General features: G+C 36.9%; 1 protein-coding gene across 1 annotated transcript; it reads left to right on the forward strand.

Annotated features, from left to right (window-relative positions):
* Positions 1–6952: 6952 nt before the first annotated feature.
* LOC149826604 (tetraspanin-3-like) lies at positions 6953–11619 on the forward strand. The gene is made up of 2 exons (XM_090020077.1): positions 6953–7598; positions 11073–11619. The coding sequence occupies exons 1-2, from the start codon at positions 7089–7091 to the stop codon at positions 11415–11417; spliced, it is 855 nt and encodes a 284-aa protein (XP_089876203.1). The 5' UTR covers positions 6953–7088; the 3' UTR covers positions 11418–11619.
* Positions 11620–16188: the final 4569 nt, after the last annotated feature.

Below are 16188 nucleotides of genomic sequence, written 5' to 3' on the forward strand. Positions count from 1 at the left end.
GAAAAAGTTTTACAGAAAACCCCCCAAAAAGTGGCGCAGGGTAAAAAATTTCATTATAACCTTGTTTTTGAAAATACCAAAAAGTATAAATATACTTTTTAGAAGAGCCCTAGACGTCTTTGGCATTGGGATTGGTGCCTCCTACAGTGAATCTAACTCCAGCCCCCTTCCAACCCTTCATTCCATCTCATTTTTCATCGAAGATTGGGTTTTTGCTTGAAATCAAGCATTATTCGGTCTCCCGTTTCATTTCTATACATTTTTTTATCTTCCTTGCTGAGTTTAATCACCATTTGCTGTGTTTTTTCAGGTGTAGCAGAGGTGAAGACCATTAATCTTGCTTGGAAGTGCGAAACACCCCAACAAGATGAGCCGACCCTACCTCCATCCGGTTTTCTGAGCCCTCTGATCGTGAATCGGCACCCGTTCCATCTTCGGTGGATCTCCAACGTGTTGCAGCTGTAGATATCCTGCTCGTGGTGATATTCCAGCATTCTCGAACAGTTCGGGACGTCAAGCCAAGGCCATTGTCCGCTCTCTTCTCCCCCACGATCGTTGGATCGCCCTTGAGGTAGGTCTTCTTCTCTCTTTTCTTCTAGTTAAAGCCTAAATTGTGTGTGCTTGTGTTTCTTTTGTTATTTTCTTTGTGTTTTCTTTATTTGTATTGTTTCAACCTTAGAATAGCATTCGTGCATAGGCCAGCACGGTAGATCTAGGTTTTGTTTCATTGTTTTTGTGTTCGAGTATTGATTTCCATCGTTTTTCACTCAAAATGTGTAAATCGGCTAGAGGGTATTCTAGCCGATTTGGTTTTTTTATATCCAGCGTGTGTTGTTGTGTTGTTTCTACAGAAAAACCAGTTTAAAAACTTTCATTTTGATTTAGTTTAGTAGTTGGGGTTTGATTGTTTGTTTTTCCAATTAAAAAGAAAAAAAAAACAAAAATCGGCTAGAATAATATCTAGCCGATCTTTGTGTGTCAATAAGTTTAGTTGCTGCAATTTTTCTGTGGGTCTCTCGTGTAATCTGAGTATTATTTGTTTGTGTCCTTAGTGATCTAGATTTGTTTTTGTTAAAGAATTATGTTGTTTTGATTCTAGGTATGTCGTGTGCATGTTTTTGAAAATTTCGTTGAATGAAAAGTTTACGTGAGGTGAGTGTGTGTGATTTCAGTTGGTTGGGTGTGTGTCTGCCTGCAGCCTGTTAGTTTCACAGTTTCGTGAAGGTTGTGTTGATTAATGTCTTCATTTTAGGATTGTTCTAAATATCACTTGGTGTTTTGTTTCTATTGAAAATACAAAAAGAATCGAGTTTTACCTCTTTGTTTTAGGTGTTGTCCAGTCGGCTATAGGACTTTTCAGTTAGTTTCAGTTTATTACATTAGCCCAAATTGTTGATTAATGTTTTAGTTAAGGTAGAGATTCGTTTTTGTGGTAAATTTAGTGTTATTTATTTTCAAGGTTTTGTGCTTAGAGTAGGCGTGTAGCTAGATTGCAATTACAGTTTTTTTTAGATTGTCTTAATTCCCAGCATATTAGATAACTTGTTTAGATTTTAGTTAGTCTAGATTGTTAGTTGTAGCTATATGCTAATTTAATTTAGTTATTTTCATGGTTGTATTAGCATAATTGCCACATTTTGATTTTAGTATTTTAGTTAGTTGTCTTCCCCAAGGAGAGGCGTCAGCCATTAGAGCTCCACTTGAGCTTTAGGCTGTTTTTGTTAAGTGTTTTGTGTATTTAGAAAGCCTTTAGTGTATCTAGGTGCATTGTATTAGGTATTGGCTACTTTGGACGTTTTTAGTGAAAGATTTGGTAAGTTTGAATTAGGAGCTATTTCCTTTATTGTTAACATATGATCTTTTCCAAAAAAATTTAGTTGATATTCATTAGATATTAACCATTGATTTAGTAATAGATTGATTTCATACTCTAGGGTAAATCGAACTCTAGATAAGGGTCATTAATTGATGGAATTCGAATTTGGCAATCTTGAATCTTTTCAAATTCGTGAAATATATCTAAAGCAAGGTTGAAAGTTGGTGTCCAGCCTAGGAATTTGGCTTTTACTTTTTTAGAAACCAAGTTTGAAAATCCCATTCACTTTCCAAAAGAGTTTCCACGATTTTAAGAAAGGATTGGGTTTATCTTTGTTTTTAGAAAGTCCAAATCGTGTGGTCTAAGGGTTGGACGGTTTCTCCTTTCACAATTTCCTAAAGTGATTTGCAATCCCATTAAGGAGAGATCCTTCCCTCCTCTAGACATTTTTGGAAACTAATCTTGAATTTCAAATTCCTTTCTTAAAAAGTTTTCAAGGATTTGGGGTAGATATTTAAGATTATTTGGTTGCTTTTAAGGCAAGGACAATTAGTGTAGACTATTTTGGGCTGGACGATTTAAACTAGTCAAGGTTTCTAATTTGGTTTTGAAGAATTCTTTGAGTTGGACGAATTGGGAGGCTCTCCACTTGCCAATTTCGGATTTGATTAATTAGTAACTCCATTGTCTATTTTGTGTTATTGACTTAGATAAATATTAACATTAAGTCTTTTTAGTAAGTCTACATTGACATTAGGTTTAATTACTTTAGTTAAGTGTATTAACCATAGGTTAGTAATTAGGAGATTTTAATTTGGTTTTAATTTTTCTTTAGTTCTTAAATTAGGCAGTGTCGAAGTGGGTCGACCCAGTTGAACTATCTGCGTAGTGTGTGAACTTAATCCAGTCCAACTTCTAAAACCGCACCCTCTTTGGTCTTTATTTGTCTAGTTAATTTTAGTTTAGTTAATATTAAATAGAAAGTTAGTTAGTTGAGTGGTTCTGTGTTCAAATTCATCATATGTTAGAAGTAGATGTTTCTTTGACTTCTAATTAGTTAGTAAGTGTTTGTTTTTGTTGTTCTCATTTAGCTAATTTATATTTAGTCATAGTAATTGTAGTTGCGCATTCATCTAGTTAGGTGTGCACATTTAAATATATTAGTTGCATTTGCATTGGTATTTAACTTAGCTTTAGTCATAATTTTCATACTGTATTTCATTTTCATTTCATTTAGCATAATTGCATTCATTATCAGCATATAAACTGTCATTCATTATCATTTAAGTTTGCATTAAGGTTAGATTGCATTCTTAGTGTTTAAAATAGACTTACAAAGTGAATAGTGCATTGAAATCAAAACCTGATTTTTGCCTTGTCGCACTGTCATCATTTTATGTGAAAAATTTCGAGTTTTCCAAATATTATTTTTTTATTCACTTTATTGGCGTGTTAACTGACTTCAGACCAAATTTCAGCTCGATCCGAGTTGGTTTAGTCTGATTTTTAAGCGTTTTGTGAAAACCGCTTTCTCGGATTTTAAAATTTTGGGACCTGCGATATCCAGATTTTTCCCAGTTTTGAAACGCTTATATCTGGAGTTTCAGATATCATTTTTTGATTCTGTAAATACTTTCAGATTCTTGAATATGTTAGTTACAGAATAGAATAAATTTTGGGAAAATCGAACCTCGTTTGCCATGTCAAATAGTCATTTTTTAAAGAACTGTCAGAAGTCTATTTTGCACTACTTAGGGGTAGTTTCATAATTTCATTCTTTTAGTTGTTTTTGGTTTGTTTTCATCAGTTTCTGCATTTTTAGTGCTGCATCATCCAGCATTGTTAGACTTAGGTTAGTTGATTTTAGAATTAGTTTGATATTTTCTTTATTATTTTATTAGTAATTAGGTTTTATTTGTTTAAATTCTTCATAATTAGGTTTAATTTATATTTTATTTTAGTTTCATTAAATTAGTTACTAACTTTGTATTTTGATGTGTTTTTAGGTTGAAAAGCATAACCATTTTCCATGGATTCTTGTTCAAGTGCGAAAATTGAGAAGCAGTGAAAAGACAGAAATACCCTTGGCGTGCAACAGAAGACTGAATTGCTTTTCTATTTTAGTTTTAGTGTTAATTTGTAATTGTTACTCATTTTGTGATTGTAAACTAATTTTTGTGATTAATAAATTAAATTTCTTAGAGATAATTGAGTAATTCATGTTCCCTGTGGATTCGACCCGTACTTACCACTTCGTGGAAAGTCGGTTATTTACTTTTTGTTGACGATTTTCCAAAGATTTTATTGAAAATATTGTTTTAAAAATACCATTTCCAAAATATCAACCACTCACCCCTCACACGCTTCCCAAGGAGGGTCTCTAGCCAAAATTGTCTTCCTATGGTTGGCTTAGTTGGTTCCATTCCAACTAAGTCTAACTAACTCTCATATTATATTGTTTAATATAATTATTTTTTATTAAAAATAAATATTTATTTCATTGATTCTTATTTTAGAACTCTCTAATTAGGTAATTTTCATATTTGATCCAACTCCAATTAGGTCTGATCCAATCCAAGCTTACTCTATTTATTTACTACTTAGTATATATTTTCATCAACCATAGTTTTTTTTAATGTATCTAGTTTATGCTTTTCTGTCAAAGTAATTAACCATTAGTCACAGCAAAATGTAGATTTTCTTTGGTTGGCTAATTGATTATCTTTCTTATGGTGATTATTATTGTTATTATTATCTTTTTAGTTATAAATCAAAAAAATAATTGTCATAATACTTAAGAAAAACCCTCATAAATCCACCACACCTACAGACCAAATTGGATAGGTGAAATGAAATTTCATCATATTGAATACAAAAAGTAAGAGTAAGACATAATATATGGAATGTCGGTTTAGTAAGCAACGAAGTAGTGATGTGAGTGTAGTGAAGCTTGGTGAGCAAGAAATATCGGTGGATGATTGTTTCAAATATTTGGGATCTATCATTCAAAAGTATGGAGAAATTGATGGAGATGTAAATCATAGGATAAAGGTTGGGTGGATGAAATGGAAAAGTGCAACTAGAGTATTGTGCGATCGTAGAATGTCATTGCGGTTGAAGAGAAAGTTTTATAGGGCGACTATTAGGCCCGCTTTACTATATGGTACGGAATGTTGGGCTGCCAAGAGACATCATATTCAAAAAATGAGTGTAGCTGAGATGTGTATGCTTAGATGGATGTGTGGAAATACAATAAAAGATAAGATTCGGAACGAGAAGATACGTAAGAAGGTAGGTGTTGCACCCATTGAAAATAAGATGAGAGAGAATTGTTTACGGTGGTTTGGACATATTCGGTGAAGGCCTAATGTTGCTTCAGTTAGAAGGATGGAGAAATGGGAAAATATATGGTCGGGGTAGGCCTAGGAAGACTTGGATGAAGATGATAGGAAAGGATATGAATGCTTTGAACCTCACCGTGGACATGGCATTGGATAGAAATGATTGGAGGAGAAGGATTCATGTGGAAGACCCAGAATGATTTTCTTTTTTGGTTCATATCGCCGACCCCAATTGTTTTGGGTAGAAGGCGTAGTAGTAGTTGTTGTTGAATACAAAAAGTTTTGCTTATATTATTGAAATTTTTGTGGGTCTTACATGTTTGGATTGGGGATGGAGAACATGAAACAGGGATCAAGGCAGGGATGAAGGTTAAAATCAAAAACCCGTGCAGGGATGAACTTACACTTTCCTCTACCCCACCTCGCTCTATCCTCGATCCCCGTTAGTAAAATGCTAAAATACTCTTTAGGGATGGCAGTGGAGAGAAAAAAAACGGGGTCTCGCTTGGCCTCGCCCCATTTGCAACGAGGATGGAGGATATGAAACGGGGGTGAAGGTTAAAATCAAAACTCGTGCAGGGATGAAAGCAAGGATGGAGGGCAGAATTTTGAGATGGGGCGGAGGTAGAGACCTTGTCCCCCTTCCCTGCCCGATCCACTGCCATCCCTACATAAAACCCACCCCTATGTGAGTCTCACTTGTACTGAGCTACATTACAGTGGAGGTGGGTTTTGTGGTTGCAAACGCTGGTTGAGATTATAAGGATTCGCTGAGTCAGAGTGAGTCCATAATCCAACTCAACCTATCGGCACTCCTACCAAAATATGCACCCTCAAATCTTATTTATTCACATCTCATTCACCTTGACCAACAACACATTTTCCCCTGCATCCCATAGCACCAAATTGGATTACAATCCAACATTCAAACAAATCTTGAAAAGCGTAAAAGTCGGATACATATTGACCAGTACGTACACGAAAAGTTTGTTTACAAAATGAAAAACATGTTTTGTTTTGTTTTTTAATTGTACAACTTTAATAAATGTGGGTCTGACTAAAACGAATCAAATACCTTTTATATGTAATAGCGTTAGATTATCCGTTAGATTCGGAATCAGTTTCAGATGTAAAACCAGAGCCGGACTTGTAAAGAGGCCTATGAGGCTTGGGCCTCAGGGCCCCTGGGCCCAAAAAAAATTTAGGGGCCCATTTTTAAGGCCCGAGCTCCCCTATTTTTATTTAATATAATATAAATATTTGTAATATTATATTTGTTTAATGTGAATGCAAATTTTATTGTTATTTTGATTCTTTAAAAAAAAATCGGAAGTGCTGCCCCCGAAATCCTATTATTAATAGGGGGCTCATTTTTTCCCTCCGCCTCATGCCCCATAAAACACAGGTACGGCTCCGTGTAAAACTACATAATAATAGGATTGAACTGAATGGATTTAGATTCGGTCGAATTAACAGACCCAAATCTGAATTATCTGATTCGTTGACATTTCCACCTGATACTCTATGCTGCTGCTGTACGAAGCTCCCTGGATGGGTGGGGTGCGACCTGCAGTGGTGCAGTTCAGCGATCCATCTCGTGGAAGTCGGTCTCGTCACACCGACCCTGAAAGTCATGCATGTGGATGTGGCACGCTTTGCTCATTTCTGTCGAAAACGACGGGCGACCGAAAGCATAATTTATTTTCTTTAAACCCAAATCAAAACTTCGCCTAGAAGTAGAAGAAACGACAAAACTCGCCCCCCGTCAGCTTTTAGCATTGAAGCCAGAGGGGAGCGCGCGAAACCACATAACCTAGTAAAGTAAGCCTCCCGCCCCGTCTTCACACCGACCTCCATCCGCAAATCCAGGATCTTCCCAAAGCGCAAGTCTCCGCAGAAACAAAACCCTAACAGAGGACGTAAGAAGGAAGATGCTGAGAGCCAGCAACTCGTTGATCGGGGCGATCAACTTCCTGACGTTCCTGATATCGCTGCCGATCCTGGGCGGAGGGATATGGCTGAGCACGCGGGCGAACGCCACCGACTGCCTGAGGTTCCTCCAGTGGCCGATCATCATCATCGGGGTGGCCATCATGGTGGTGTCGCTAGCGGGGTTCGCGGGGGCCTGCTACCGAATCTCATGGCTGCTCCGACTCTACCTCACCGCCATGTTCTTCATCGTCGTCGCCCTCATCGGCTTCACCGTCTTCGCCTTCTCCGTCACTGCCCGGGGATCTGGCCACGCCATCCTCAACCGCAACCACCTGGAGTACCGGCTCCAGGACTATTCCGGCTGGCTCAAGGACCGAGTCTCCAACCAAAACTACTGGGTCAAGATCGTCTCCTGCATCCAGCAGGCCGGTGTCTGCCAGAAGATAGCTCCCGGCGGCATCCCCGAATCGGCAGATGCCTTCTACACCCGATCCCTCAGCCCCATCGAGGTTAGTGCTTGCTTTAATTTCCTCTTGATTTATTTAATTTCAATAAATAGCTTTTCCTTTTTCTTTTCTTTTTTCTAGTTTTTCGTTGTGTGTGTGTGTGTGTGTGTGTGTGTTTGTTCTTCATTTCTCGTGTCCCTCCCTGTCACAAGGATACCACAATTCACTCTCGTGTCGTGTCCTCTTATGTACTGTTCCTAATGAAAATTTTCTACAAAAATATCGCGTCTGGTATGCTTCCTTACTTGATCCAGTCGGCTGACCCAAGACGGGACCCTTTGTTGTTCCGATTGTTAAATAAATTTACCAAACTGAGTCTGGATTCTTGGTCAAAGACGATACTGTGCTTTTCTTTCCTCGGGGAGGCGTGAGGATTCGCTTGGGACAAGGGACAGCGACTGTAATTAACTACTGTAGGCAGAGCCAGCACCGCTAAGCTTCTAATCCTTAAAACTGTTTTTCTGAGTAAAAAAATAAATTTATTACGTACCTAAAATGGATGATCATCAGGTAGATAGATGTAAGGATCTAATAAATATCTTATGGAATGAAAAAGGCCGATAATAAAAATGAGGGTCGTGTCCATATATACTCATAAACGGACCCATTTGGAGCAGTCCTTGTCCCACGTTAACCAAGTTGCGGTTCGTATTCTCTAGACCACAATAATATTCCATTAAATGAAAAGGCAATGAGATTATCACAATATTGTTGTCACTATCGGCTATCGGCCATCGGCCCTGTATCTTTTGGCCATATATATTCAGGTCAATCGGGTTCGATACCGATATACTCAAGTGAATCGGCCAAAAAATATTATGTGTCAATTAGAACGTGACACGTGTTAAAGTTATTAAAATCATATTAAAAAATAATTTTAAGTATTTTTTTATATTTATAATAGGTGGGCAATCAATTATTCCACGCGTGATTGGTGGTCCCACCGTGCAAGAGATTCATTTTGTTATTTAGGACAACCTTTTGCCCCTTATTCCAAATATTGGTCACATGTTTCTCAAATTTCACATATGAACCAACCTTTTCTTGGAAACTGCCAAAGAGGGACCTCATGTCAACCGTCCATCGTTTTGGAAAGTCGTGAATTCTTTTTGGTTTCTTGTTCCTTGAAAACTGAAAAGTACTCATTCATCCTCGTAAAAAAAAAAAAAAAAGTAAACAGACTTTTAACTTTAAACTCTTAATCATGAAGGTCACTATTGTAATTTGAAGTTAAAAAAAATAAGAAGAAATGCAGTCCCTGGTTTGACAGTTTTCAGGAAAAGTTTGGCTCATATTTGAAATTAACGGCAAAATGTTGTCCCCTATATGAAATTTTCTCTTTTATTTCGAGCCTCTTCTCTTCTCTTGATACCTGACCGCTGCCTGTACGTGTGCCACCTCATCTGCACATTCACTAAAGAAAAAGAAGAGGAAAATGCCTTCATCTCGATTATGAACACTGAAAAAAGATATAAAATCCCATAAATTTTTAAGCTAAGATTGATGAATAATAGTCCTAATTTTGTTACATGTAGCTAGCTCACGGTTATACTAAGTTACTCCAACAGAGATCTTCATTTTGACAATTTAAATATCAGACAAGAAGTGGGACGTTAAATGAAAATTTTGTAAAAAAGAAAAAGAAAAACGTCATTGGACTTATGTCATCTCGTGCACCTGTTTCACACTTAATTTAACAAAGATAAAAGGAGACGAAATGCTCTCCTTAAGGGACTCTTGTGAGACGTTGGCTAGGCACCCTGGTATGGTTTAGGAGGACTGTCACTTGTTTACATGGGCTACCTATGTAATTAATCATTCATTATGTTGTTTAGTATGGTTGTAATAATGCCTAGATATCTTATGTGCTCTTATATATTAATTTTTTGATTTTATGATAGGTTAAATGGAAAAGAAGACTATATGGTGATAATAATATTCAAAACTATATATAGTGATTGTTCTTTTTTTGCTTTCTGCTTTCTGATCAAGAAAGAAAATTATTCCTCTTTCGATAGGTTTAGAGAAAAAAGAAAGGTCACCTGTAGAGGCTTTTAGAAGATTTAACCCATCAAGATCTATCGGTAAAACAATAAATTTGGGTATGCTTTCACATTATGTTTTATTTATTTATTTCTGATCTTTTCAATGATTTAACATAAACAAATTTAAAGATCAAGAAATATGATTTCCCTAATCATATTTCTCTAATCCAAATATTTCAACACCACTATCTTCATCCATTGAAGATAGATGTTGCATTGAATCTTAAAATTAAGATGAGCCCTTAATCTACAACCTGGTTTCTGCACCCATCCCCCTTACCATCATTCCTATTCCAAGATCTCATTGATGCAAGTTGCTTTGGATCAAATCTGACCCCACAAATGGGTTTTGAAACAACAGAACCAACTGGGAGACAATAGTCGTAGGGAAGGGTAACTAAATGGTTAACCCCCATTATAACAGTGCTATCCATGTCCCTGAGGAGCTGGTATAGTTAGATATAAGCTCTCTAGCTCTTAGTTAGCTAGTCTTGCGTAGATACCTAGGGGTCACATCCCCAACGATATTTCTATCCCTTATCCCCTCCAGAGTCTCTCGCCCTAACGAGCTTGAGGGATGCTTACATTATAACGCATCCTTTATCTCTTTCCCTAATGGGCTAGAGGGAATGTTTGCCTTATTAGTTTAATATGTATCGCTCAATCGCTTTGCTCCCTCATCTATCGGTCGCTATCGCTTCCTCACTTTAGTTGGCTTGCTTGCTTTGCTTCCCTAAGTGCACTTCTTGAAGGGCGAAGCCTGGATTCAGAGCCCCTAAAGGTGAGAGCGAGCCCAGTGAGGCCACTGCGAGCCCGGTAAGGTGAGTCACTCAAGCGTTCTTTCCCTTCAATCATGCCAGCCTTCCCTGTCAATTGGCTCTTCGATCGTGTTTTTCAATGAGAAAACATTATCTTTTAAATCATAATATTTTTAGTGTTTTTTAAGACATGGATTTTTTAATCACCAAAAAATCTTTCACACTTATCATATTCCAGATTCAAGTGTCAATCTTCGCTAAATGGGCACTGTAGATCGCATGTACGGGCTTCAATTTTGATCAAAATAACTCGCATAAATGAGATCCCAGGGATGAATACGAGGGATGGCACCACTGCAGTGATCGCCCACCTGGCCAACAGGGTGGTTGTGACAGTGCTAAGATGAAAACCCCATTGGTGCACGGATGCGTCCATAGCTTTCAGAGGTGCGCCACATAAGGCAGAGTGGTCATGGGGCCCAACCCGGGCTTTTCCTCTGTGAAGTTTCTCGTCATAAAAAAAATATAATAGGGGGATGACCGGAACCCAATAGGTTAATCTCTGTACAGAGACACATCTGCATAAATGAAAGCTCTATACAGCAGATCAGGGAACCAAAAATCGAAATGCCTTAAAGGCCTGTTTTGCCCTAACAGTTGATTACTTTATGCAGTCGGGCTGTTGTAAGCCACCAGCTATTTGCGGCTTCACTTACGTGAACGAGACGACTTGGGTGCCAATCCCAGGTACGGTGATGACCGACGCAGATTGCCTGAGGTGGAGCAATGATCAAGATCAGCTCTGCTATAGGTGTGATTCGTGCAAGGCTGGGGTCCTGGCCAACCTGAAGAAGGATTGGAGGAAGGTCTCATTTATCAACGTGATAATGCTGATTGTAATGGTGATCCTCTACGTGATCGGGTGTGCTGCATTCCGGAACAGCAAGAGAAACGATAACAATGAGGCCTACGGAAGAAACAGGATGGAAAAGGCAGAACCCAGCAGATTCAATTTTTAAATAAATTTGGTGCAATGATATAGCGTCTTTTTTTCTTTTTTTGATGTTTTTTGTTTTTGAAGGAGTGCAATGATATAATATTGCTTAAAGTTTTTTTTTTATTTCCTTGTCTTTTCATGTTTTTTTTTTTCTCTTCTCTTGAAAACAGCTTGTGTAAAGTTCAAAGGATTGGTTTGATGATACTGCTTTTGTATGTCTTTAATAGAGAAATCTCAGCACATTCAAACAATCTACGTCCACGATGAAACAATTCTCTCTCTTCACACACACACACACGAGATGATGTACTCAACCCACGATTTTCCCAGTAGGCTTATCCAATAACGAATAATTTAATTATAGGTCTTTCAGATATTCTTCTATCATAATGGGTGTTGTGTGTTCTTCCTGAAACACAAATTTGTGTGTTCCTGTGTGTACGGGACCCACAATAATTCATATGTCAATGTTGCCCACGATGACTTTATAATAAAATAACATATAAAAAAAGGTAGATATGCTTTAGACAGAAATGTCCTTCCGTAAGATAGATATGCGTTGGGCGAAAATATCTTCCCGCTCCCCGTATATACATTTGCACGTTCTGTCTTTGTTGTAGCACAAGCTAAAAACAAAAACAAAAGAAGGAAGAGGAAGAGGAGGAGAGGGAGAAACAAAGAAAGACACTTGTTAGATAGAAATATTTTCTTGGTTCGTTCCTACCTCGTGGAGATAACTATAAATCGAACGACTGGTTCGATCATTGGTGAGCGTCAAGGGAGATTTGTCGGCCATCTCTTTTTACAGTCTTCTCTTCTTCTTCATTTTCGTTAGGCAGTATGGAAAAAAGCAATGAAGTACAAACATTTCAACAAGTGCCATTAAAATGTCGTGAGTATTTTTTCATGTCATCGTGCTATTGTTGAAGAATGTATGTCATCGTGAGTGTCATTAAGGCGTTGTTTTGTTATTCCAAGTAGATTTTATCATTTCAACGGTTGGAAACTTGAAGACATTTGTAAGATGTTGTGACCTATTGACAAGAATGCTTGGTTACAGATGCGAGCAAGGGCCTCTACTCCCAATCGGTATCGTCCATTCACTCAGTATATGCAATGTAACACAAATTGCAGTTGTAGTAACATGTATATCGATTTGTGAGATATTGTTTTGTTTGTAATATATTATGTTGAATTGTTGTATATCGATTTGTAAGATATTATGTGTTTTCTAGTGTCGATTTGTAAAATATTGTTTCGTTTGTTGATATCGATTTGTAATATTATGCTAAATTGTCGTATATCGATTTATAAGCTATTATGTATTTTTTAGTAACGATTTGTGAGATATTGTTTTGTTTGTTAATATCGATTTGTAATATATTATGCTGAATTGCCGTATATCGATTTGTAAGATATTATGTGTTTTCTATTGTCGATTTGTGAGATATTATTTTGTTTGTTAATATTGATTTATAATATATTATGCTAAATTGTTGTATATCGATTTGTAAGATATTATGTATTTTCTATTATCGATTTGTGAGATATTGTTTTGTTTGTTAATATCGATTTATAATATATTATGTTGAATTGTCGTATATCGATTTGTAAGATATTATGTATTTTCTACTGTCGATTTGTGAGATATTGTTTTGTTTGTTACTATCGATTTGTAATATATTATGTTGAATTGTCGTATATCAATTTGTAAGATATTATGTATTTTTGAGTATCGATTTGTTAGATATGGTGTTGTTTGTTAATATTGATTTGTAAGCTATTATGCTTAACTAATCGGTAGTCGTTGTTATATGCATCTTGAATAAATCATAGTAAACGTATGCATTGGCTAACGCAAATTGATATTTTGCACATGACAGTGTTGAGCATATCAACTAGTTGCAGTGAAGATGACGTATCTCAATCATTGAAAAGTCATAGAGCAACGAACATTCGTACTATCAACGCACCTAAAGAATTGAATATGTGCACTAATGATGCACATGATAAGAAGGGTGCAGGCATTGGATTCAATCTTGACTTGAATATTCCAGTAGACAAATTGCAATTCGATAATGAGGTAGACGATCATAACAGTGCACTTGACAAAGGTGAAGGCACCTCAAGTCTACATGATAGTACACTGGACTCTATTCCCGTAGAGGGAATGCAGTTTAATAATGAGGAAGCTGCATACAAATTTTACAATGATTATGCCTTAAAAATTGGCTTTAGTGTTAGAAGGTATTCTTGGGCAAAAAATGCACAGGGTGTCGTGGTGAGAAAGGTATATGTTTGTTCAAAGCAAGGTTGGAAGAAGTCAAGTGGAAATCCAACAAGGAGCAACCTAGATTCAAGATGCGGTTGTCCATCAAGAATGGCGTTAAGAAGACTTCCGAATGGGGAATATGTAGTTCATACTTTAATCAATGATAATAATCATGAATTAAACGCTTCATTTATGACTCCTATGTTAAGGTCACATTGTAAAGTAACTGCAGTGCATGCTACAATTGCTGAAATAGCTGATACCGCTGGCATTGCACCAAGAAAGACATACAATTTCTGCGTGCACATAGATGGTGGTCGCGAGAATGTACCATTCACACCTATGGATCTAAGAAACCACTTGAGAAGGAAGAGGTCAGAAAACATGAAGAATGGATGAATATGTTCTTTGGTTGATTACCTAAAGAAAAAATCAAACATTGACCCTGGTTTCTTTAGTGCAATGCAACTGGATGAAGATGGGTATGCTGTGAATATGTTTTGGGCAGATTCAAAGTCAAGAGTGGATTATGAATGCTTCAATGATGTGCTTTTTTTTTTATACGACAGTGAAGATTAACACGGAACAGTGGCCATTTGCGCAATTTGTCGTAGCGAACCATCACTCACGAAGTTGCATATTAGGTGGCACTTTTTTATATGACCAGACCAAGGAAACCTTTGAATGGTTGTTCAGAGTATTTACACAGGCAATGAATGGGAAGCACCCTGGAGCTGTACTTATAGATGGTGATCATGCAATTGCAGCTACAGTGTCTCATATATGGTCATATGCACATCATCGCTTATGTTTGTGGCATATCTTTCAAAATGCAGCAAAGAACATAAGACATATTTTTAATCAGAAGACAGAGTTTGATAAAAAGTTTAGATAGTGTGTACTTGAGAGCATAGACAAGGTCACCTTTATGTCTGATTGGGAGCAAATGATTCAGATGTACGACCTTGAAGATTGTGTGTGGTTACAAGATTTATATGCAGATAAAGAGAAGTGGGCATTGGCATATGGAAGACAATACTTTTGTTTAGGTATGATAAGCACACAAAGAGCTGAATCTATGCATGTCACACTAAAAAAAGCATTATATTCATATTTAACAATGTTTTGTTTCATAGAACAGTATGAATTATTTGTAGACAGTCTTAGATAGAATGAGTTTGAACAATATGTGAAATGCTTCAACACCCGCTCTGTAACTTTGGGCATGAAAATATTGACGCGACTTGCAAATCTGTATACACTAACTGTATTTGAATGGACTAAGAAGGAGGTTATACAGGTCATAAATTGCAACATACAAGAACATATGCAATATGGGAATGTGCACAAATACCATGTTGTAAGGTATGGCGAAGAGTATCCAAAAAGGCAAAAAACACATGTTACGTACAATGTTGACAACAGAACAGTTGAATGTATGTGAAAAATGTTTGAATTCAAAGGTATTTTATGTCATCATCCGTTAAAGGCACTTAATCAAGAGAAGATACAAGAAATACCTGAGTCATATATAATGCGAAGATGGACGAGACAAGCAAAGATTGAATTGCTAGAGACAAATAATGTAAGTTCATCTAGTATTGATGAGAAGTGTCAAATAGTCTCCCGTTACCAACAACTATGTAGGTCATTTATGCATGTTGCAAATTTGGCATCGAAAAGCGAAGAAACCTATGTATGTATGAGAAATGTGTCAAAAGAATTACTTAAAAAAGTGCAGTTAATTTACCATGAGTCTGTTGCAGCTCGTAAAGACCAATCTAAGAAAATGGGATCGAACAACGTAGGTAAAAATCATGCTTCCCTTTACCCTTGTGAGAAGTTGCGCTGAAGCGTAAACATCATCTTCGACAAGTCAGGAGTAAACATTGTAGATTATGATGAGAATATTTACCTAGCAACGGGTATCAAAAGGAAACCTGCCTCTGATCGCAATCGTCGGAGGACAAAGGGTGCACTGGAATTGGTTGGCAAGAAAATGTCTAATAAAAAACCAACCTCTAAGCAACCAAGCCCTTCGCATGAACAGGTATGTAATATAGTATATTGCTTTCCATGTAAATTGTATTACATGCAATCTATCAATATCTAACTTATGTAATTTCCAACATGCAGCAATACCATACAGACGTGCACTACAATGTTGTAACCTGCAATCCACCCGACCTGTTTGAGTAGAACGATGGCACGAGTATGACAAGTCTTTTGGTATGTAACAATTTTGGGAGGATGTTAGCATTTCTTGTTGAACTTAATGTAGTGTCTGCTATTGTTTTGTTTCATGAAAGGCTCTGTTCAATTCAAAAGCGAGCAACGCAACACAGGAATCACGTGTGGATTCTTCAGCTTCAAAATAGTTGTAGCATTTAACTTTCATATCTTACAAATCGTTGTAATGTTTAGCATTCTATAATTCTTTGTTGTAGTTCTATAATTCTTTATTGTAAATCGATAATTCTTTGTTGTAATTCTATAATTCTTTGTTGTAAATAGATAATTC

Source organism: Nuphar pumila, chromosome 10 (genome assembly GCF_984573655.1).
Source record: "Nuphar pumila chromosome 10, dmNupPumi1.hap1.1, whole genome shotgun sequence".
NCBI lineage: Eukaryota > Viridiplantae > Streptophyta > Magnoliopsida > Nymphaeales > Nymphaeaceae > Nuphar > Nuphar pumila.

Coding starts and splice junctions, on each gene's coding strand:
- LOC149826604 (XM_090020077.1), top strand. CDS start 7,089: ATGCTGAGAGCCAGCAACTCGTTGATCGGGGCGATCAACTTCCTGACG. Junction 7,599..11,072: donor GATCCCTCAGCCCCATCGAG/GTTAGTGCTTGC, acceptor TACTTTATGCAG/TCGGGCTGTTGTAAGCCACC.